Raw genomic sequence first — 23,750 nt, 5'->3', positions numbered from 1 at the left:
GTGCTACGCCTGAACGGTAACCAGCGTTTGACAAAGATGGTTGATGTTTCAATGATGGGGCGTAAATCACCTTGAGAAGGCAGCTCCAGTCTAAGTATGATATGGAGTGTCAGCTGTGACGTTGCTGCAATGCAGAAGCCACATCGACGTAAGAGAAGGACAGAGCACCAAAGGCAGCCTTGAGACTCTCCACATTCGCCAAGTTCGGATTCCCTCGAGCAACAACGGATAACTGCAAATCGCTCACAAAGTGCGACAGAAACTTGCTTCCAGCAGCACGTTCAGGAGATTCCTTTCCGAGAGGACTTGTAATGGCTTTTGCTAAAACGTGGCTTTTGCTGAGAGGTGATAGTTGCAGTCGAGGTAATACGTATGTCCCAATCACCATTTCCTCAAAGATCAAATCCAGATTGACAGATCCACCAGAGTTGAAAGAGAAAGTAGAAGGATTTTCGATCTATTGCGAGTATAAAAGTTCAGTGCTAGGGGAATGACCAAAAGGATTTCTGGATGTACCTCAAGTGGAACTGACAAGGTAATCCCATTATTTTCAACCATCGTGATAGCAGGAGCTGAAGTGACTATCGTTTCACACACGCCACCCAGTCCAGGAAGAGACAATTTTGCGACCTTTACTGTAATATCCGTAATGCGCACTTCACCAGACGGAGTAGAAACAAAGATAGTCACTATGCCAGTCAGCTCTACAAAGACGGAAACACCTTGTGGAGTATGGAACAAATCCTTTAAAAAGTCCTGATATTCAGTCTCTTCGCCTGGAATGGCCTTCATAACACCGTGAAGCGACGATACGAGTTTGCGACCTGCAGGAGATCCAGTCGCAGGAGCACGTGAATAAATCACGGCGACATCGGTGTCTCCATAGTTTGCCACCAAGCTCTTTGAAACGTATTAGTGTCAATATTTGCAATCGACGGTTACAGTCAGGAAGGAAAACGGTCTTACCAACTCAAGTTTAGTAAAGTCTGCTGTAAACTTGATTGATTCCGATAAAATGACATCAATAGAAGCGACGACATTATCACAAGTAATAGTAGCGGAATAAGGATCTGTCACATTGAATTTGAGACCAACAGCCCCAAAATCTAATGATTCAAGAACTTTGTGTTTTCCATAACCAGGTAGTTTCATGGAAAGCTCCAACCCCACAAAGGCTTCCTTCATCCTAAAAACCAAATCGTGAGCCATCAGGAAATCAAAGCTTAGGAGAGGTTGCTTACCAAGTAGGCGTGGCCGAGATATCATTGATCACGAGCGTCAATGTTTCGCCTTCTACATATGCATTCATGATTGATTCGAGCCCTTCCATACTCGAAAGCGAGCCACTAGTGTTGAGACGATTGGCACCGTGCTTCAAAACGACATTTTCGGCAACAAGCATGCCCAAAAGCTCAATTTTATCCTTGCGATACATGGCAAACGTGACCTGTCCGACGTCAATATTAACGGTTGATGGATTATATAAAGTGCACGTAGCTGTGATGGAACCAATTCATCAATTGGTTTCAACACATTGAATGCATTCAATTCTAGAGTTTTGAGACCACCCAGCCCAGGAAGATGGATAGACTTTGTAAAGCGTACATTTCGTACAGTAACAAGATTGAATACGGTTGTGGATAGCGTTCCTTCAAATGTTAAAGGAATTGTGTCGTTGCTGCGAATCAAGTCCTTGAGATATGCCGTCCACCATTAATTATCGATTATTTGGACATCCTTTTCAGTGACTTCAAAGATATCGCCACAATGAATGGATATGGCTGGCAGAGAAAAGCTAAATATTAGATGGCCATAATCGTAATCCTTTACCACAATGGTTTCAAAGTTGAGTTTCGAGGGGATGTGGTGGCAAAGAGTGCCAATATTCATAATGAATTTGATGCGAAAGCTCGTTTCTTGTGTCTCTTGAATAGAAAAGGAAGTCAATTTTCAGAGTAGAGCCTATTTAAAATGTGTTTGGACGACGAGTTTCGAGGAGATGAAATGTCAAGCAATAAAGACGTGAATTCTTACGATCAACGAGCAGCTCTATAGAGGTAAGCCTTGTGAGAATCCATAATCCGGTGTTGGATGTGAAGTTGTACTTACGAATGAACTGCTTGTCCAGCAAGAACCAACAATTGTTGAACCCAGAACTCCCAAACCTCGCATCAACCAGAGGCTGCTGTTCGCCTTCTTCACAGCTGTAACTTTTGACATGAATGTCTTGTCCCTTTCCGTGTCCTTTGGTGCCTGTCTTGTTCACTCACTCGAAACATTTCGACTCAACTTCACATCTGTCCAAACGCAGTGAAATCCGTATCGGTCTCTCACGGAAAGCGAGCGCATCACATGACTTGTCAATTCTACCGCTTGCACTCCGGGTTTAGCATGGGAGAAAGGGTCCTTGTAATGTAGAAAAAGATAATGGACTTGTCCCCGGCGAGAATCGAACTCGCGGCCTTCAGATTGCTACATAAGTTTTATGAGACTAACGTTATAACCAACTAAACCACGGAGACAACTGATTCGATGGACACATTACCAGTTCATACAAAGTATCAAGAAAACACAGAATCCCCTAATTGAAATGGAAAAAAAGGCGCTAAGGATCGCTTTAAGGAACAATGGTGTGTCAGTCGCGGCTCACTGATAGTTAATATAGTAGGGGAACAAGTATGGGTTTCACTGGATGGGGAGGTGGTTGGTCACAACTAAGTTGAGGGGCTGACGCAAACGTAATTCCAGTAACATATGGGGAGTAATTAGCAACTTTAGTGGGTTTTAAGTGTTGTAATAATCGTAAATTCGCGGGACTATAATCCCAACAGAATGCATGAGCCAGAAAAACAGAGGAAAATGGACGCAGTCGCGCTAAGGATCGCTTTAAGGAACGACGGTGTGTCAGTCGCGGCTCACTGGCAGTTAATATAGTAGGGGGACAAGTATGGGTTTCACTGGATGGGGAGGTTGTGAGTCACAACCAAGTTGAGGGGCTGCCGCAAACGTAGTTCCAGTACCATATGGGGAGTAATTAGCAACTTTAGTGGGTTTTAAGTGTTGACAACAAGCCTAAAAGCGCCGTGAAACCGCACGAAAGGTTTGGCTCTACAAGCGAATTTTTTGAGTAGTTTTCATTAAAAGTAGATCTCACATAAAAAACTATCATTGCAGTTCTAAAGAATAAACTCCTCAAAAGTTGGCTTTAACATTTACAAGCGCTTCACTCATATCCCACAGCTTCTTGGCTGCCTCGGGATCTTTACTAATGTCAGTTTTTGTGACGGACACATTCGCGTCTAGATTTCAAAGATGTACGGCATTAGGTCGTGGCATAAGCAGCGTTTGAGGACAAACTCGAGCTTAATACCTTCCAAATAAGCTCCACCATAGTCTACTAGTGATGGCTCAAGTATAGCATAGAGATGCGTTGAAGTACCCTGTTCAATGGTCTTGAATGCGGCATTCAGTTTACCTTCCTTGTCAATCCAGCCCATGATCTGAGAATGAGACATGAGAACATTGTGAGTTTTGCTGTCTTGCGAAGCAACGTCGGCGGAAACCTTACTTTAAATTCTTCGGGATCCATATGCTCCTGCAAGCCTGTCATAATTCCACCAGGATGAAGAGATAAAGCCAACACACCGTCCTTGGCTAATCGCTTGTTTACTTCAAGAGCCAGCAAGATGTTGCAAGTTTTCGATTGCGCGTAAGCCGTCCACTTGTTGTATTCCCGTTTATCAAACATCATATCATCAAAGTCGAGTCCATTGCGCATATGGCCAATTGATGAGACTGAGATGAACCTTGCTGGTGCAGACTTTTTCAAGATGGGCATGAGCAGCACCGTAAGCAAGAAGTGAGCCACTAACAGAAGATTGAGTTATGCAGGATGTCGTTTCGTAAACACAAAAGCCTTTGATTACGATGGTTGGTTCCAACTTGAGCCTCGAATCCATCCTTTGTCTGTTCACGGTCCTTCACCGCCATGATGCCTGCGTTGTTCACCAAGAAGTGGATTGGAAGGCCTCTCTTTTCATACTCCTTTGCGAATTTGCGTACAGATTCCAATGAATTCAGATCCAAATGCATCACATCGACTTCACTGTATGGCATCGCTTCCTTGAATTCTTTTACGGCAGCTTCACCAGATGCTACATTGCGACATGCTATTATAACATGGCATCGATGTTTGGCGAGGACTCGAACACATTCCTTTCCTAGACCGCCGTTGCCACCTACGTTAAAAGGAGGTGTACTTATTCGAAATTGAATTCCAAGTGCATTAAACAGACGCAAATTGCGCTGCCACGTACCAGTGACTATAGCAACTTTCCCTTCGAGCCCTTTATCTTCAGATCCGAGTATGCCAGCGGCTACTTCCTCGGCGGTAGATTTGGCATGATACTTTGAGGTTGGCAGAGGCTTGTATTCCATTGTGTTTAGTGGCTCTTTAGTTCGTCGAGCTGCTGTCTTGGGAAACGTGGGGGAAGAAAGACGTTACTTGACTTTAGCCAGAATTTGGGAAACCAGATCTTCCGATCGCTATAAGATATAGTGATAAAGGCTTTTAGAATTTCCACGATTGGAAATTTCCCATCGCACAATTCTTGTCCTGGTTGAGCTTTCTCTCATCTTGTCATTTCGTGACTTTTGTTTCACGCTTATCACCAGGGCTTATCACCTGGGCTTATTAGTATAAAGTTCTTGGTTTACTACTATGATGAGATCAGTGTTAATAATTCAAAAAATGTTGACGCGTTGCCGATCTCGTAAAGTGTGACGCCAACTTTTTAGATTGTCTTCTTTATAGCAAAATGAGCGCTCCAGAGGATAGACCAAAGGAGACCAAAAAGCATATCATCGTAGTGGGTGCTGGAGTAGGAGGGGTCGCGGTAGCTGCTCGTCTGGCACGCGCAGGTCATCAAGTAACAGTCGTCGAAAAGAATGCAAACTGTGGTGGTCGATGCTCTGTCTTTACCCGTAAAGGATTTAGATTCGACGTGGGCCCATCTCTATATTTAATGCCAGATATATTTAAAGAGACATTTGCTGACTTGGGTGAAGACATTTCGACCCACATTGAGCTCATCAAATGCAACCCCAATTACAAGCTATACTTTGCCGATAACGATACCATCACGCTATCCTCAGACTTGACACAGCTCAAATCTGAAATCGACCGAGTGGAACCTAAAACGGGATGGCCTGGTTTCCTTAGATTTTTGAAGGAGGGGCAGTCGCATTATGACAAGTCTGTAGCATTGGTGCTAAGAAAAAACTTTGAAATGTGGTATGAGTTCTTTACGGGTGATAATTTAATCAGTGCATTTGAATTGCACGTCTTGTGGAGCATGTGGGGTAGAGCTTCACGCTACTTTAAGTCAGACAAGTTACGTCGGGCCTTCACATTCCAGGCCATGTACATGGGTCAAAGTCCGTATGAAGCTCCTGGTACATATAATCTACTTCAATACACTGAGATCGCTGAAGGTATGTTCTCCTTTGCACGCGGGAGAAATGTCGAATGAAGCTCACACTCACATATTTCTTTTTAAGGGGTGTGGTATCCTAAAGGAGGCTTCAATATAGTAATCGAAAAGATGGAAATGATCGCCATAACCAAAGGGGCAAAATTCATGTATAATACATCAGCAAAACGAATAATAGTTGACAAGGAAGCTCGACTAGCTACTGGTATCGAATTAGATGATGGTCGTGTTATAGACGCCGACGTCGTAGTCTGTAATGCAGACCTAGTATGGGCCTACAATAATTTGCTACAACCGACATCATATAGTAAGAGTCTGACTAGGAAAGCCCATACGTCATCCACCTTCTCTTTTTACTGGGGCATGAAGCAAACCATACCTGAATTAAACGCCCACAACATCTTTTTGGCCGCCGACTATAAAGAATCATTCGATCGTATCTTTAAAGACCAAGATCTACCCATTGAACCATCGTTTTACATACACGTGCCATCTAGAGTAGACTCAACTGCAGCGCCCGCTGGTAAAGATGTTGTGACGGTGTTGGTACCAGTGGGTCATATCTCAGCTTCGAAAAAACAGGACTGGCCAGCATTACAGAAACGAGCTCGTGCAGCTGTTATATCTCTGCTAGAGGCTAAATTGGGTATAAAGGACTTTGCTTCATTGATTGAAGTTGAGGAAGTCAATAATCCAGAGAGTTGGAGGGATACGTATAATCTACATCAGGGTTCTGCACTAGGTCTCAGTCACAACATTACGCAAGTTGGTTGGTTTAGACCCTCAACTCGTCATGAGGACATTGGTAACATCTTCTTTGTTGGTACGTTGCAAATTGAAGATTGCAAAACGTGTTTTTATTCACATCTATATACATATCTAGGTGCATCTACTCATCCTGGCACGGGTGTCCCTGTAGTTCTATATTCAGCGCGACTGGTAGCTCGTCAAGTCCGTCTACAAATCATGTATGGGCTGAAGTGGAGAGTCAAAGCCAATTATGTGGAATTGCTGTTTGGCGTATTTTGTTTGCTGTTGGCTGTACTGGCTGCCATCTACATGCCAAAGGACTGGGCACTTCTCAGCGATATTGAGCCAGAGTTATAAACCTCAAACACCCTGTGTACAATATCAATTAAGCATTCCAATCTTCAATACAAATATTGTAAAACTCGTATTTTACCTTTTGCACAGGACGCCTGGTTTATGATGTTTCTTTATTGCACGGGACATGGAAAGGGACGGCTAAGTTTCCGGTAGAGCTTTGCAAGGACCCCACCGAGTGTCGTCTCATTTGCGTCCCAAGTACCGGCGCTCCCCATCTATCAGTCACCTTGCAAGGCCGAATAACATCTGACACCGTCGGCTCCCAAGGAAATATTGTATGCGAGATACGTCGAGGGATCGTCTTTGTAGATTCATCTACTTCTTGCTTGCTTGGCAGTTCTGGCGCAGTCGATGACAGACTAAACGATTTGAAAGGGACCTCGTCTAAAACAATTTTAGGCAAGCAGTTTGTAGTAACTACATGGGAAATCGTGTGAGACTATGTACAGAAACAAGAACTGAGGAGGCTGGGTACTCACCATCATTGTGTTCACGCCAACACATGGCCTGCAGTATGGCTGCCATAAACTTCATCTTGCCGTCCAGAGTGGGAGGTTCAAATGCATAGGAGTACCAATCAATCTTGTCGTCGTGATGTGGGAAGGATATCGAAAAGGCGAACTGTGTTGGCGAGACTATCAGAAGTTTGGGAGATGGATGCAGTTTGCAGGTGTCATTGAGCGATATGACGTCCCTTGCGACAGTATCCTATTGTAAGACGACGATTGTGAGAAAAATATCCGTGCTGGGAAATGCAGGCCATCACAATACGACTTACATTTTGTTGGGATAGTATCAGCATCTTGTCTTCCACAATAATGACGTATCTGGATTTCCACTTTATATCCTGAGTCGGCGGCACCCTGAAACCATCTCTCCTAGACAAGACTCGACACACGTCCAACTGTCCACTAATGCTATGATTTGCAGCTGACAGTGCTCGTTCATGCAGTGGAAACCTCCATTTCCTCTTGAAACCAGAGTAAATTGGGGCAAGTGGCGAGAACGATGAAGTGGTGGTGCTGCTGCTATTGCTGCTTCTTCCAGCAAACGATAACCCTCGTTGCCTCGTTGGATGCCCTTTATAACCCTTCTGAATTGATTTTTGAATCATGTCCCACGAGCCTACTGATTCGACAGCGTTGGCGGATTTGATTTTATGTTGGCCATAATCGGTTTCTTTCTGGGAGCAATCACCATCCCGTTTGGTGAATCGGTCGAAATGACTTGAAATGGATTCAAACATTGTGTGAAATTGAAATTTTGGGGCAACCTTCTTTATCGGTCGGTGTACAATGAATGGTCCTAGAGGGATTTTCAGAATTCCACCAGAGACTGACTCAAAATTCCAGCTCGCAAGCTGTTCGTTTGTTTCGTATGACTTACTTAGATTAAGTTGATTGGAGGGCTTCGTTTAACGATCTATTCCGGCTTGCGGGCGAAATGAGCCCAGACCACCTACACATATCCCAAGTCAGCACGTAAAGCTGTTACCAAAACATTTTTGCCAGTGATCGATCGCGTTCTTAGGTTCTACAAAGCGATTATCTTTGGCTGTTCTTAAGTTTTTTATTTCTCTAAACCTTATGTACGATTTTTGGATAGATAATTAGCTTATTTACAATTTTATGGCACTTTATACATTGTTGTACTGCGATTCAGCCAGCAAATCCTTCTCCAACTTTGACACCCTAAGAGATGACGCATCAGCAGCAACAGGACTCCAGACTTTGGGTAAGCCTACTCCTCCAAATGCCATTCCCTCACTTTGATTCGTAGAGTGGTATGCTGGAGGCTGCTCAGTCCTAGTAAGTGTCCTGACACTGAATCCACCCTTCCTGGCAATACGTGATGCCCAAATGATTGCACCAAGAGCAAAGAGCCCTACCAGACACATGGCTACTATGAAGACGACACTGAGTGTTGATGTGCCTAGGGCCGTTGATGCTATTAGATTTGCAGGCGCCTCCGAAGGTTCTGCTGGTTGTGATGTTATAAGTGGAGCTAGTAGAGCACTCGGTTCGGAGAGTATTGGTATTGATGAGGATGTTGCTGTGGATATATAAGTTTGTTGTATTGGATCTATTGTGCTAGCCACAGGAGCGATTATCATCGTGGTTTGTGTTGGTAAAATTGAAGTCATTTTTCGACTTTGACCACTTGAGATCTAGCAGTTCCTAACTGTCGAGAGCTTGTAAGGTGCTCTAGCGAGACGATGCGACGATTGCAGTTCCAGTTCCTTGCTGGTGCTTGAAGGGATCGACGTGCAATTTCTGCATTTACCAATCAAGGTCGAAATTTGGGGGCCTTCAAGATGCAATTAAAGCACGAGCCAGATCGTTGATTGGTTGGATGACAAAATCGTTCTCTAGGTTTGCATCAACGTCCCATAACTCGGGTGATGTCACGAATGACTGATGTCAAAGGGCGTCGTAAAGAGAGGTCTGCTGTAACGTTTGAAACGGACGAAAGACTAATTATAACGTAAAATACAACGAAAATTATACTAATTGAACGTGATTCCCATGCATCTTCGTCCATCGTCACGATTTCTCACCACACTCTTCGTCACAAAGAGCAGCTGCATTAACCGTCAACGCTATGAAGCGAGCTGGTAGAACATTGGCCACGTTGGCAGCCACGCCACAGACGTTGGTCGAAAAGATTGTGCAGCAGTATGCAGTCGGGATGCAGAAAAATCAACGAGTAAAAGCAGGAGATTTCGTGAGCATACAGCCTGAACATGTGATGACACATGACAATACTGGTGCTGTCATATCAAAGTAATCATATTCTACAAGTACACGTTACTATATTCCTTATTTTCTATATGTTGCTGCCTTTGATGTACAAGGCTTACTCACATCTTGCACACAAAACAACCTCCATGTAGATTCAAGAGTATTGGAGCTACCAAGTTCAAGAACCCAAAACAGCCTGTATTTACGCTAGATCATGATGTCCAAAATACTACTGAAAAGGTAAGCTATCACATCGCACTTCACACACACTTATTTTGTACGTTTGTGACTCGAAGCACTATAAGCTCATGCAAATACTTTTAGAATCTGCAAAAGTACAAAAACATTGAAAACTTTGCAAAGGAGCACGGAGTCGACTTTTACCCTGCTGGTCGAGGTATTGGACATCAAATAGTCATAGAAGAGGGTTATGCCTTCCCTGGAACATTGACTGTAGCTTCGGATTCCCATTCAAACATGTATGGAGGTATTGGAGCTCTAGGAACTCCCATAGTCCGTACCGATGCAGCTGCAATTTGGGCAACGGGACGTACATGGTGGCAAATTCCAGCTGTAGCCCGCGTAGAGTTGCGAGGCAAACTACCGCCTGGTGCTACGGGCAAGGACGTCATCACAACATTATGTGGACTGTTTAATCAGGATGAAGTACTAAATCATGCTGTAGAGTTTGTTGGTGATGTGGAACATTTGTCTGTCGATGACCGACTGACCATAGCCAACATGACCACTGAATGGGGTGCTCTTGCCGGTGTCTTCCCAATAGATCAGGTAGTCACTGACTGGCTCGTAGAACGCTCTAAGAACATGTATTCAACACATCCACGACTCAATCTACCACGTATCGAAGCCATGATTGAACACCACTTAATTGCCGATTCAGACGCACATTATGCCAAACATCTCACTCTAGATTTATCCACTGTATCGCCATATGTATCGGGCCCTAACTCTGTCAAGGTAGCTCAACCATTAGCGGACCTAGAACCTCAAAATATCAAAATTCAAAAAGCATATTTGGTATCGTGTACGAATGCAAGAGCATCTGATTTGAAGGCTGCTGCTGATGTATTTAGAGGTCGTAAAGTTGCTGATGGTGTGGAATTCTACTTTGCTGCTGCTAGTACTGAAGTGCAACGAGACGCTGATCGGGCTGGTGATTGGAAGGTCTTGTTAGAAGCTGGTGGTCGTCCATTACCAGCCGGCTGTGGACCATGTATAGGCAAGTTGTCATCAAGTGGTTGGGTTTGATTCATCTTTTTTGCCAACAGATGGCTTCTCTAGGATTGGGTGTAGGATTGTTACAAGACAATGAAGTAGGCATATCAGCCACCAACAGAAACTTCAAAGGTCGTATGGGCTCTCCCAAAGCACTCGCATATCTCTCTTCTCCAGGCAAGTCAATCAACTCCAATAAACAGTTCCACGTGCTTATCCAACACCTTATATCACATATAGCCGTCGTCGCTGCATCAGCAGTAGCAGGAAAGATCTGCTCCCCAGCATCTCTACCACCTCTCTCATCAACATCTCGCGTATCTTCATCACATGCCTTTTCACCCGCACAACGCCCAGTGGGTACAAACGAGACAGTAGCTGCTCCTGTATCATTAAATTCGGCTATACCATCGTCGTCAGCATCCACAGTACCTGGATTTGAAGGACAATTCACTGGCGAATTGGTCTTTGCAGATGCCGATAATCTAAACACGGATGGTATCTATCCTGGTAAATACACGTATCAAGATGATATACCCAAGGATCAGATGGCTCGTGTAGCTATGGAGAATTATGATCCGGCGTTTGCTGGGCAAGTCAAACAGGTATGTATAATGTCTTTTGTCCGTGTTATGTGTGTAGAGGGCACATTGAGCAATTGTTAACTCTTTGACTGAATTTTTTATTATGTAGGGAGACATCCTGATATCAGGCTCCAACTTTGGAAGTGGTTCATCCCGAGAACAGGCCGCAACATGCTTGAAATATGCAGGCATCAAACTCGTACTAGCATCATCATTCTCCGAAACATACAAGAGAAACGCATTGAACAATGCCTTGTTGGTATTAGAAGCACCTGAATTGGTTGCTAGACTGAAGAAGGAATTCTCGCAAAAAGTGTTGACGAGGAGAACAGGCTGGCAGGCTACGGTTGATTTGGTGGCAGGTACATTGAAAATCAAGAATGTAGGAGACTTTAGTATTCCAGCTGTGGGTCTCGCTGCTCAGGAACTTGTCGCTGAAGATGGGCTTGAACAATGGGTCAAGAACCGTCTATAGAGAAACCTTACCAAACAATAACATCATCCACTCACTGCTTCCCGAAATAAAAGCATTTCACTGCTCCTTTGACAATCATAGTTTCCAGTATTACTTTTTCTATTTACAGTGTGTTTGCAACTACAAATTCCTTCTACGAAATCATTCGTCGTCTTCAGCATCTTGGCCAATAAAGTTAGCAATTGGATCGTCACCTCGCGATCTCATCAAGCGATAAGCTTCCAAATCTTCTTCAGTGACATCTGTATCATCAGGTTTGGCTGCATTATATCCATCATCACCAGCCTTTGATCGTTTCAGAGCAGCTTCTTTAGCAGCCTTTAGTTTCTTTGGATCAATCTCAATATCACCTTCACCCATACGTTCACCTCGGGCCTTCCTCTTTTTATCATCCTTTTTCTTGTCATCTTTATCTTTTCCATCATCCTTCTTGGATTTCTCATGATCTTTTTTAGATTTATCATCTTTGATTATTTCCTTCAAGACTTTGAGTTTATGTTGTTCGAGAAGGGATTTGGATGCACTACTTCTAGCTGCCGCAGCACGTTCGTCTTCTTCCTCTACATCCTTGTCGGGAGCATCTTTTAGCATGAGTTGTTCGGATGCCGAGGCAGCGTCTATACCTGCTCTACCAGTACAATACGATTGCCTTGCTGTTTGATGACAACATGCATAACCCCATTTGAAGTCGTGCCACCAAGATCCCCAGATAGCAGTATGATTAAGTGGGAGTACATCTTCTTCGTATTTCGATTTCATGGTAGCACGTTCCTGACCTTTAATGAGACGACCTGCTTGAGAGTATTCTACATATTGTTCGGTTTGAGCCAGCAAGAGCTCTTTGGGTGGAGCCTGTAGATGCTCCTCCCCACCATATTTGGCTAATATAGAATCCTTTTGTTTATCGGCGACGGTGCTCTTCTTGCTCTGATATTCTTTAAACAGTAATTCGCCCTGAGTTGGTAGAGCCTGCATATGGACATCCTTGCCCCTCATATCAGCAGCTTCCCACGCGAATGCTTGCATAGCAGCTACTTTAGGAGCATCACCAGTATACCTTACAAAGTTGTCACCAGCAAAGAACACAGAGTCCGGCGTATGACTATCCTGTAGCGGATTCTCACGCATAGCCCTGGTCTTTGGATCATAATATGCGGAATTGACATCCAAATTGAGTAGATATTTGGCCGTATCTTCTCGAATACGTAGATTACGGACAGTAATTCGGGTTTTAGCATCGACTTTCTGACCTACTGCATCTGCAGCATCGGCATACTTGTCTTCGTCACCTTCGTTTGCATCATCGTCATCATCGTCATCGTCTGCAGCGGGCTTGTCTGCTTCTTCGACGGGCTCGTTTTGCTTTGCAGAGAGTTGGTCTTCACGGACTTTACGACGAGCTTGATCAATCAATTCCCATTCCTCTACTACTCGAGTGTGGTCGTTTGCATCGTAACCATTCCAGCGATCTCGTTTAGCTTCGAAGCCTAGATGTACGTCCTGTACTACTTCATCAGCTTGGATGTCCCTGTTGAATTTCAAAATATGGTGGGTTAGCTGAGTCTCGTCTAAAGCGATTTATTGGACGAAAATGATTGGTGGTGACGTTGAAACGTACTGTCCAGTCCAACGAGCACCCTTCTTTCTAGGCCGTTCCAAGCAATCTAGAGTCTTGTGAGTCATAGCTCCACAGTTCTAGATTTTCGACGAGCGTATGTCGGCGATCGAACAGAAAACAGTTCCACATCAGTTAACACATACCTCACAAGCACCCTTCCGAAACTTTGTAGCAGCAGGACCATTTCTCGCACCTCTATCATACCAGGACGAGATAGTTCCTTCATCCTTGTCTGGAGCCCGTTGATGTTTGAGTGTTGGATGTTGAATGTCGAGATACCATGGTGCCTTGGATATATAATGTGGTATATGCGGATTGATGTCTTGGCCTGTTTCAGGATCAACTTCTGCAGGAATCGTTCCTCTATAAGTGATGATAATATTGAGATTCAGTTCTATGCTTCAAAATCCAACAATGTCTGTAAACTCTGCGAACTTACGCTTTACGCTTCTCTTCCAAGTCCTTTTGCCTTCGAAAGTCCTCTCGAGAGATCTTTCCTGTTGGATTTGAGGTAGCCATTCTTCTTGCTCTTAGCTACGGAGCTCTTTTCTTGAGGTATGTCAATCAAATGTGCTTAAGTGAATCTGGACGTTTGCAGCTTTTGAATTGGCGGACGTGAGTGAGCTTAGAAAAGAGATGATTACTTTTATTGTACGCGTACTTACAGATATACCTTTAGCAGGAGCTCCACTGTCACGAATGAATCCAGATTCAGCTGTACATTTGGAATCGAATATACCTGACGATGAACTGAACGAATGCTCAGATACCATTTTACCGAGCGCGTCGCCATCAATGATCAAAACATATCTGCCACGAACGACGGGACTTATCCTGTTCAACCCAACGTTTCTAAGCTTTAAGCGGTCTACTGAAGTGCTCAGCGCCCTGATAAGCTCGCTCCCATGGCAATGTAAAGATATAAAAATGTTTGGAAAAGACGTCAAGGAACCTCGATTGACTGTCTGGATGGGAGATTCCTCGGCGAGCTACAAGTACTCTGGTGTTTTGTTACAGCCGACCCCTTGGACACCACTCGTGATATCTCTCAAGGAACAGATCGAAGCAGAGACTGGTGCACGATTCAACTCAGTGCTTTGTAATTACTACCGTGATGGCAATGACTATATGGTCAGCAATTGTGTGATGTTGTCGTCTCTGTATGTATCTGACTCGCTTCGTTCTCATTGTAGGGATATCACTCTGACGATGAAAAGGAACTGGGCCCGAACTCTATTATAGCGTCACTAAGTATTGGAGCTGAACGACGATTCATATTTAAAGCTCGAGAAGGAGTCAAAACTCCAAGGAACCTTAAGGCTGGAGACAAGAGAAGCTTTGAATACAAACTTAGCTCTGGTAGTTTGCTAGTCATGGCAGGAGCGACTCAAAAGTTTTGGAAGCATTCGATACCGAAACAAAGGGGTGTGACCGGAAGGATCAACTTGACCTTCCGGCTGATCAACAAGTAGAGAGGTTAGGCTGTCGTCTGCTGACTGAATTGTAATATATTATGCTTGTAGCTACTATAATGCAAATATAACCGTTTGAGTATGATAATCTACCGTTTCAAGTCGCCAGGATATATGAATGGCTTTTGTTTGGTAGAAGTATCAGGAGGTGATGATGGTGTTGCCGATTTATTCGTTGTAGTGTCGCCTAGCTTCTTTGTAGCGAGGCGTCCCCTCATAAAGGAAACCGTGAGTTGCACATCCTTGAATCCATCTCCATCTCTGAGCGACACCTTCCTTGCCAAAGTAATATGCAGAGGCGACGAAGAGTATACACGACCACGTACAGGAGGTTCCGGTAACTCCTTTGGATTCTTCCCTATATCATCACGTCCTCCAGGATACACTTCCACTTCATTTCCAACTAGCAGACCGTCACCACAATTCATTATACCTGGTTGCTCTAGACTCTGATAGTTCATAGCAACACCCAATGTATCTGCCGGAGTCAGTTGTATTATATCATGCGTTGTCTCGCAAGCCCTATTAATACGCTCCATCCACGGCTTTAGTATCCGACCATAGTGCGACCATATACTAGATACTTCTGAGTCCTTCTCTACTACCTTCCATCCATTGACTACCGCATGTACAGGAGTACTCATTACGAGGTCAGACCAATGTGGTGCAGATGTGTTGTGTATAAAGTTGTTTGGGCCCAGTTGGAAGGCCAGCAAATGACAGTACTTAGCGAAAGCGGCTCGAGCGTCAGATAGATGTTTTGGAGCTTCTTCTCCAGTCATTTTATACAGTTTTTCTCGATCTGCTTTCTGAGACTCTGGCAGTTTATAAGAGTGCCGTAACGGCACTAATTGAGGCCATAGGATTTGATCTACGTATTCGTGCAATATGGTTCCGATACTGGCATTTTTTATATCTGATGGCGGGCCCGAGCTTTCACTCGACGGAAAGAGCGATGGGAATGCATGTCGCCTTTCCAAGTACCAAGCTATTGTATCACTGCCGCAGTATACGTCACTGCCAACCTAGGCAGACGAGCAATAGAATACGATCAGATCCAGTTGCATCTCAATTGTGAATAGCCTCAATCTCGACCAATACTATCCGTCCCACCTGCAAGACAGGTACACGCCTATAACCCCCCGCTAACTCAGACAGTGCCAACCTCGTTCCGGGCATATCACCAGCATGGATACATTGATAGAATTGCACGTTCTGCTTCAAGGCCAACGTTTGGCGAGCTCGTTTAGAGAATGCGCTGCCGATTCGGTGGTGAAGTATTACAGGAGGAGCGGTGGCTGAATGAGTTGCAAGTATTCGAGCCATGAATGCTGCTTGCAATTTGCCAAACATCATCATCTCGGGCAGCTAGTTGTAAATCACTGTGGACATGTCAGTGAATTGTAATGTAAAAAGTCATCAAAGATGTACGCGTCAAACACGTCAAGGTGTGAAGAAATCTCCAATGGTAATCATGAATCATGGTTTCATTTTGGGTTGACTTGGTTTCCTCGTTGTTCAATCGGTGTTTTTTCAAGAGTCATATTTCGAATTGCCCGTCAACGAAACTCACCGACAGAGACCAGCTTAACGACTTTGTCCTTTGTTTCAAAACGTTCCTGGGGCCTTGCTGAGCTTTCTTAGTTATCCAGTTGCGTATCTTCCTCAAGTCGAAGAATGGTCGTCGACCAAGTCAAGAGTGGTGCGCTGTCTCTCTTCACCAAAGTTAAGGAGTTGCCTCCTTGGGTATTAGCTGGTAAGATAACGAATTGTGATCTTGCTTTCTTATTTGTCTGGTCTTCAATTTGCTGCACGCCATAACATTGGAATGGAATGTTGACAAGTCTGATTCCATTGTAGTTGGTGGTACTGCTGCTGGATTCTATATCTTGCACGCGCTACTTGGAAACAATTTGCCGGAAGATGCCAAAGGAGATCCTGGAAGTAAAATATTCGAAATCAGTTACAACTCGGTCTGGTTTTTGAAAATTCACACCACGCACGTACAGTCTTCTTTATAGGAAATCTGCTCGATATTGGAGATATATATAAGATGTTTGAATATCAAAAGAACATTGCTCGCAAATACGGCCGGGTGTCGAGACAGAAGATTATGGGAGATACAGCATTTGTAATTTCAGAGCCAGAGGTACATAGGCACTTTGTTTCTGACTCCAACACGCTCCGTCGGTCTATTGTTCAATTATATTGTTTATATTTGACCTTAGAAATATGCCAAATTTGTGTTCTCGCCCTCTTGAAACTGACACGTCACTTTTCTCTTCCAGATCAATAAGAGGATCTACTCAACCGAGATTGATAGCTTTGGACGTGGTGGAAAGACTTTGGAAGTGTTCGGTGACATCGCCGGAGGCCTCATCTTGCAGGACAGTATGTGACCGTGCTTGAAAAATGAACCGATGCAACCAATCCTCATTTCCCTCAAACATTCAGATGGCCCTGAGCAGAAGGAAGTTCGAAAGTATTTTGACCCTGCATTTGGCATTCCAGCAATCAAGAGTTACACCCCTTATGTTGCAAACTGCACATCCAAACTCATCAAGTGGTTGGAATCACAAGAATCGAATGCTAGAGACCACAAAGGACCTGGAGTTGATATTCAACCATCTCTACATGGACTGACTTTGTAAGAGAATCCTTCAACTTCTGTTCTTTTGCCCTTTGATCTGGCTGTTGACTCTACCCAATATTTACTAGTGACATTATTGTGAATATCTTACTCGGATTTGACCCCAACTCTGTTGAAACTGGTGGTCATTCACCACATGTCGAAGCCTGGGAGCGTGGACTGGACCATCTAATGTCCAGGTACCAATTCGCTCGCTTTCCACGTCAATCGGCCTGGCTAACATACCCAATAGATTTCCTCTCGCCATCACGCGTTACTGGAAATACTACAAGACGCCTGCTGTGAGACAATATGAGAAGGACTTGAAACTCCTCACTGACCTTGTAATGGATCGCCATGATCTATATATGAAGGATGGAGTGCCAGAGGGTGCCGTGGATATTCTCGCTCAATACGTCAATCGTGTCAAAACCGATCCGACCTCTGTCCCTACATATTTGAAAGATGACCGAAGCAGCTTGCAGCGACATCTTATGACCATGGTATTTGCAGGTACGGTTATTATGGCTATTGTGTGGTTCTTACAGTGCAGGGGCATTTTGTTAATTTGGTATCATTTTTGATACTATTCGCTGAACTCAACCAACACCCGTATGGTATTTAGGCCACGACACAACTGCATCCAGCGTTGGCTGGACGCTATCCTTCCTTGCAATGCACCCAGAAAAGAAGGAACGTGCTCGCAAAGAAGTTGTCGAGGTTCTAAAGGGTCAGCCACTCACCTACGAGAACTTGTTAAACCTGCCGTACTTGGAGGCATGTATCAAGGAAACCATGCGCTTAAGACCAAGCTCTGTCAACATGAATCGGGTCGCCAAGAAAGACATTATTCTTGAATGGGGTACGCAAACGAAAGCCTTTATTTGTTAGGAGTTTCGGCTGCTTACACTCCAGATTAGTTGACGATGAAGGTGTTTTACGTCGCCAAGGGATACCCAAGGGCGCAGATTGTCAAACCACCATGTATGCTTCGATGATGGATCCCAGAAACTTTGAAAATCCAGAGTGAGTGTTTGCAGGCTTGTTACCAAAATTAAAATTTTAAGACTAAAGCTGCTGCTCTGTCTTAGCGATTTCATTCCCGAAAGATTTCTCAATTCCCAATATTCACCATTCATGTACTTTCCGTTTGGCGCTGGTCCAAGAAAGTGTTTGGGGGAGAAGCTGGCCTTGTTTGAGACCCGCTACGCCGTTGCTGAAGTTCTGAGGAATTTTGATTACGGATTGATCGATGGCCACGTACTCGACTTGGTACAAGCACCCACATTACGTATACGTAATGGTCTGAAAGTCTGGCTCAAGAAGCTATAGATGTCTTGTTTTTAAAATGCCGATATTTTGCTTTGAGAAAAACAGAATTGTAGAGTAACACCGACCGTCACGTTTTTACTTCAGATATTAGTTTGAGCATTGTTTCGCGATTCATCGCCGTTTTGCCTAGTACGACCTCATCATTACAGCCATGGAGAATGTGCGAAAGTCGATGGAAGTATTGGCCGACAAAGTCAGACAGCTGCCACCATGGGCACTTGCAGTTGGCGGAACAGTTGTTGGATACACGTTATTGAGGACATTCGTGTTGAGTAGATCTAGTGTTCGCCGTGAAGCTAAAGGAGATTGGGAAGGTACCTCCAAGCTTCCGTTGGGCATAATATGCAAACAAACATTTGACCGACTATGCAACTCATTATCATGATCTAGTGCCGATCTTTGGAAATCTTTTCAATATCGGTGATATTCAAAAGCTATTCGAGTATCAGCTAACACTTGTAAAGAAATATGGCGGTGTTGCCAAGTTCTCTCTGCTTGGGAGAAAGTTTGTTATTACGAGTGACCCTGAGGTTTGTGGACTCCATTTTACGACATTAATGACTATATTGAATTTTAAAATCATTAGATGAACAAGAGGATCTTTCAGAATGATATGAATGATTTTGGGCGTGGAGGTACAAGTAGTTGAATCTACAGAGTTATGATACAAACACAGCGATGCTGACCCATTGGTCCACGTAGGCAACACTATGGTCGTATTTGGTGATATCGCTGGAGGCCTTATCATTCAAGACAGTCAGTAAAAACACCAATTGCGTCCATTCTGGGCAAACCGCAGTTCGTTTAACACCTCTATACCGCAGATGGAATTGAACAGAAAGAAGTTCGAAAGTACTTCGATCCTTCGTTCAGTGTGGGCACCATAAAAAGCTATGCACCTATTGTCACCGAGTGTACGAGCAAGCTGTTGACATGGATGGACACCCAATTGAAGTCGCCTGAGAATCACCCAAAAGGAGCTGGTATTGAAATGCAGCCTGCTTTACATGGTCTGACTTTGTGAGTGGTTATTGTGTGTATTATTTCGTTCTTGCTGTCAGGGCCTTAAATCTTCCTGACTTCTTTATAACGCATCCAGTGATATCATTGTGAACATTCTACTTGGATTTGACCCAAATTCTGTGGCTACTGGTGGTCAAGCAGTTCACATTCAAGGTTTGAATCATCGTCAGAATCTCATAAATTTAAGGTGCTGATTGTAACCATTTTCTTTCTCAAAGCTTGGGAGCATGCTCTATCTCACCTAATGGATCGGTGAGCTCGTCTGAGAATCTTGCTGCTGCATTGCCCCCACTCACTGTTCGTGTTCTTTAGTTTCCCATTTGCAGAATCTCGATACTGGGAATACTCGTTCCTCAAAACGCCAGCTGTTAGACAGTATGAAAAGGACATTAAGGTGAGTCTACAATGCATGGTATGCATTCGAAGGTTTACGTTATCGTATTTGTCTTACAGGTATTGCGTGACCTTGTCATGAATCGGTATGATATGTACTTGAAGGATGGCGTACCAACAGAAGCCGTGGATATGCTCGCGCAATATGTAAGACGTTTGAAGGCCAACCCGGAAACCGTCCCAGATTTTTTGAAGAACGACAGGGAAAGTTTTCAAAGACATTTCATCACTCAAGTGTTTGCTGGTATGTTTGCTATTTGTGCTCAACGTTTTGTTAGATATGTGCATTCAGACACTTTTTTGCTGTACAGGCCACGATACGACTGCTTCCTCTATTGGGTGGACATTGGCATTCCTCTCTATGTCTCCTGAGAAGCTCGATCGTGCTAGAAAGGAGGTCATCCAAACAGTTGGCAAAGGCTCACTGACTTATGAAAATCTCTTGACGATGCCTTACTTGGAGGCCTGCGTCAAGGAAACATTGGTAAGTGTGATGAAATACTTTCCAATTCGATTGTTGCTTTTCGTAAAATGATTCATTGTACAATAAATAGAGGCTGAGGCCTTCAGCTCCAAATACTGGTAGAATTGCTGCCAAAGACTTGACATACAACTGGGTTGACGATCAGGGTGTTGCTAGAGAGCATTTCGTGGAGAAGGGGACAGAACTCTTCACGTGTTTCTATGCTACTCACTTGGACGAACGGAATTTCGAGAAGGCTAGCCAGTTCTGGCCTGAGAGATGGTTGAGCGATAAGGTTTATTCACCTTGGAGTTACATACCATTTGGAGCTGGGCCACGGAGATGTCTTGGTAAACGCTAAGATGAAACGCGGTTCGCTGAACGACGCCTTCTGAAATCGTCTTGTTTCTTTACAGGCGAGAAGCTGGCGTTGTTTGAGACTAGGCTTGCTGTAGCTGAGATCTTGCGCAAGTATGACTTTGGACTCGTCGAAGGCCACAAAATGGAAGCAATTCAGGTACCAATGAATGACATGAATTTAGTTGATGGTTTTTGTGGTTGACACCAACCTTTCCCGTTTGAACTGACAGGCACCGACCTTCCGAATGAAACATGGCTTAAAGATGTGGTTGAAGGCTTTGTGAAACAGGCCATCGTGGCGAAAATACCAGCAACCGCTTTGAAGCTCGAGTCAAATTCGTTGATCCAAATCATTTTGGCAAAGATCTAGTATTGAATGGTGTACACTGGCAAATATATTTACAGGATTTTGCAATATGAGGATAATGTACACATGTATCATCCGCGTAAGAAACTGTATGAGTGTTTCTCGAGGTAATCCTTCCAAAAACGTAGCAGATACGGTTTTGCTGCTGATACAATCAACAGAGTGGATACGGAGATTATGAATATTATGATTATGGCCTCGTCCTTGTTACTTCCTCGTTCTAATAACCGAGGAGAGTGAGCATATCCTCTCGACACAACGCGTTGATAGCAATTTCATACGAAAGCACGAGACATTCCACTCTCCCTCGAGCACCACAGGGGATTCCTGGGGAGACTCAGATGGTATAGCGGTCAATTCGGTTGTGGTCGTTGGTGTTGTTGAATTTGTTGAGAAAAAGCAAGATGATGTGTTTGAGCAGAAGGACTTGGAGCATAAGGAGCAAGACTCTACTGCATTAACTGTCGAATTGGCAGTGTCGAGTAGACAATCACAACGACAAATAGTGGTGACGTTTGCCGCAAAAACCTGAAAAGCTCAAGTTAGTCAAGTTTTGAGGCAATCCAAAGAAACACCGCACCTGGAAACTAAAAATACTCAAGATCAAGATACATATTTCAAACCTCAGCCATCCTCTCATCTTTTATTGGCCTCTTTGGTCTCCGGATATTTCATGAAGACAAAAACTCAGCATTCCAAGTGAAGATCATTTGAAGGAATGAAGGGTATCATAGTATCAAAAATTGGAAAATTTCATATTACATTTAACCGTTTAAGAAGCAGCCGTTTTGGTTACTCAGTAATTGTGCCATGGATACCTTGCCTGCCTGGAACGACGGACGTCGTGAGTCACTATGCAGGATTGGGCAACGGCTATCAAACTGATTTTTCCGAAGGAATCCTCAACTGTTTTCTTTCGACACTTGAACTATGTGACTAATTTGATCCTCATGCTGAAGGCTGGGTATATCCAGTTACGGGTAGCCGCAAATTATCAGGCCCTCATGATTGTTTCTTGTTGCGTTTCAACAGGAAGACTTTTTGGGTATTCATTCAATTTCGATTAACTGTTAACCGTGTATCTGTCAAACCTGCATCGCTCTTTTAAATGATGAGTCTGTGCACCCCAATCGGACAAGAAATTCCCGCTCATGGAGTTGATGTTATTCCCAGTGAACTCGCTATTCGATGTATTACGCTTGCCCTATCATTCCTTACATGTTGGATTGCCATCTCACGATACAGATCAACAAGGCACTTGTTTGCGAAGATACTCGTGTTGGCGACCACTCTCGACATTCTACACAATTTTTTTTGGGTTGTGGTGGTTAGCGGGATCCTCAGTCGTCAGGCAGAACAAGTCCTGCAGGCCATCACTCATGCTCAAACCAATGTAAGCATATCTATCTAGTATCTTTAAACTGTACTTGAGAATGATTCTGACAAGTCTTTCTAGATTCAATGGGCATTATGGGCGTCCGCTGACTTGGAACGTTTTGGATTGTTCCACCCTACGTTTGTATCATGGTACACACCCACCCGAAAGCGGATTAGTCAAGTCCTTTTGCTGACTATCGGTTTCATCGGCGCCTGCTTCACAACCTACTGCACGGCAAACACCACTGCCTTCTTTGTATCATTCTGGATTGGATTTCCTGGTGTCTTCCAAGGACTATCCGTTCTGATTGCCGATATTGCCACGCTCAACATAGTATTTGGAGCCGGTATAAGTAACCCCAATTCTGCGCTACGTTGGACCGCCGTATTGGCACTCTTTGCAGGTTGTTCTTTGCTCACTACTGCTTTTGCCATTCTCGGATTCTATCTCAACCAGTCTCCATACTTTGGAACTGCGATTATGTACCTTCTCATTTCTCTTTATGGGTAAGTCAAATACGTTCAGCTACTTTTAAGGACAAATTTATGAACAATCTCGTCCTCTCTAGAATGACAAAACTGTTTTTCTTGAACGCTATAACCATTTATGTCCAGGACCGGTCTTCGAAACAATCTACCACATTTGTCGGAGCCCCGCGCCATAAATCTTCCCACTATCACAGCAAGGCACAAACTTCAGCATTGATGAACAAAACCCTACCGTCGTCTGTACACAATACCTCTGGAGTTCTAATGAGCCACCAACAACGCACCACCATGATGGCAGGAAACGCCTCTAATCGTAGTCTCATCGGCATCGTAGCCAACTGCAGTCACAACTCTCTGCCAATGCCAGCACCACACCACCAGAACGAAATCAACAGCAGTGAGGACTTGGATGTCCCCGTTATAGTCTTTGACAATATCTTGGGACTAAATTCGAACACCTACGCTCATGACATTTTCACAACCGACCAAGCCTCTTTCCGATGTCCTTCTCGGTCGTCTATAGGCCTGTCTGAGTCGACGCACCCAGGGTTCGCCTCAACACGAGAGGAACAAACATCATTGTCTTCTGATC

General features: G+C 44.1%; 8 protein-coding genes across 8 annotated transcripts; 5 read left to right on the top strand and 3 right to left on the bottom strand.

Annotated features, from left to right (window-relative positions):
* Positions 1-3,192: 3,192 nt before the first annotated feature.
* On the bottom strand, positions 3,193-4,437 carry SmJEL517_g02420 (uncharacterized protein; the record flags this gene model as incomplete). The annotated part of the gene is made up of 5 exons (XM_031168348.1): positions 3,193-3,299; positions 3,371-3,500; positions 3,569-3,867; positions 3,927-4,238; positions 4,317-4,437. The coding sequence occupies 5 exons, from the start codon at positions 4,435-4,437 to the stop codon at positions 3,193-3,195; spliced, it is 969 nt and encodes a 322-aa protein (XP_031025616.1).
* A 380-nt stretch (positions 4,438-4,817) lies between these two features.
* Positions 4,818-6,599, top strand: SmJEL517_g02419 (uncharacterized protein; the record flags this gene model as incomplete). The annotated part of the gene is made up of 3 exons (XM_031168347.1): positions 4,818-5,493; positions 5,560-6,315; positions 6,376-6,599. 3 exons carry the CDS (start codon positions 4,818-4,820, stop codon positions 6,597-6,599), a joined length of 1,656 nt encoding a protein of 551 aa, XP_031025712.1.
* Positions 6,600-9,000: 2,401 nt separating this feature from the next.
* On the top strand, positions 9,001-11,635 carry SmJEL517_g02418 (uncharacterized protein; the record flags this gene model as incomplete). Its single annotated transcript, XM_031168346.1, has 6 exons — positions 9,001-9,083; positions 9,176-9,382; positions 9,493-9,580; positions 9,665-10,598; positions 10,643-11,181; positions 11,270-11,635. The coding sequence occupies 6 exons, from the start codon at positions 9,001-9,003 to the stop codon at positions 11,633-11,635; spliced, it is 2,217 nt and encodes a 738-aa protein (XP_031025711.1).
* Positions 11,636-11,776: 141 nt separating this feature from the next.
* SmJEL517_g02417 (uncharacterized protein) lies at positions 11,777-13,772 on the bottom strand (the record flags this gene model as incomplete). Its single annotated transcript, XM_031168345.1, has 4 exons — positions 11,777-13,163; positions 13,254-13,330; positions 13,397-13,616; positions 13,693-13,772. The coding sequence occupies 4 exons, from the start codon at positions 13,770-13,772 to the stop codon at positions 11,777-11,779; spliced, it is 1,764 nt and encodes a 587-aa protein (XP_031025716.1).
* A 117-nt stretch (positions 13,773-13,889) lies between these two features.
* On the top strand, positions 13,890-14,725 carry SmJEL517_g02416 (uncharacterized protein; the record flags this gene model as incomplete). The annotated part of the gene is made up of 2 exons (XM_031168344.1): positions 13,890-14,384; positions 14,447-14,725. The coding sequence occupies 2 exons, from the start codon at positions 13,890-13,892 to the stop codon at positions 14,723-14,725; spliced, it is 774 nt and encodes a 257-aa protein (XP_031025715.1).
* Positions 14,726-14,814: 89 nt separating this feature from the next.
* Positions 14,815-16,084, bottom strand: SmJEL517_g02415 (uncharacterized protein; the record flags this gene model as incomplete). The annotated part of the gene is made up of 2 exons (XM_031168343.1): positions 14,815-15,750; positions 15,839-16,084. 2 exons carry the CDS (start codon positions 16,082-16,084, stop codon positions 14,815-14,817), a joined length of 1,182 nt encoding a protein of 393 aa, XP_031025717.1.
* A 318-nt stretch (positions 16,085-16,402) lies between these two features.
* SmJEL517_g02414 (uncharacterized protein) lies at positions 16,403-18,686 on the top strand (the record flags this gene model as incomplete). The annotated part of the gene is made up of 10 exons (XM_031168342.1): positions 16,403-16,481; positions 16,586-16,669; positions 16,735-16,874; positions 17,014-17,116; positions 17,180-17,372; positions 17,444-17,554; positions 17,608-17,867; positions 17,980-18,216; positions 18,275-18,380; positions 18,446-18,686. The coding sequence occupies 10 exons, from the start codon at positions 16,403-16,405 to the stop codon at positions 18,684-18,686; spliced, it is 1,554 nt and encodes a 517-aa protein (XP_031025664.1).
* Positions 18,687-18,837: 151 nt separating this feature from the next.
* Positions 18,838-21,209, top strand: SmJEL517_g02413 (uncharacterized protein; the record flags this gene model as incomplete). Its single annotated transcript, XM_031168341.1, has 13 exons — positions 18,838-19,000; positions 19,077-19,216; positions 19,273-19,321; positions 19,389-19,442; positions 19,511-19,706; positions 19,786-19,862; positions 19,928-19,961; positions 20,022-20,103; positions 20,163-20,346; positions 20,414-20,586; positions 20,657-20,915; positions 20,982-21,082; positions 21,156-21,209. 13 exons carry the CDS (start codon positions 18,838-18,840, stop codon positions 21,207-21,209), a joined length of 1,566 nt encoding a protein of 521 aa, XP_031025663.1.
* Between the last annotated feature and the right edge of the window lie 2,541 nt (positions 21,210-23,750).

This window comes from Synchytrium microbalum, assembly GCF_006535985.1.
Source record: "Synchytrium microbalum strain JEL517 chromosome Unknown SmJEL517_scf0010, whole genome shotgun sequence".
Classification (NCBI taxonomy): domain Eukaryota; kingdom Fungi; phylum Chytridiomycota; class Chytridiomycetes; order Synchytriales; family Synchytriaceae; genus Synchytrium; species Synchytrium microbalum.
The sequence above is the reverse complement of the archived record's forward strand: the minus strand, read 5'-3'. Positions and strand labels throughout refer to the sequence as shown.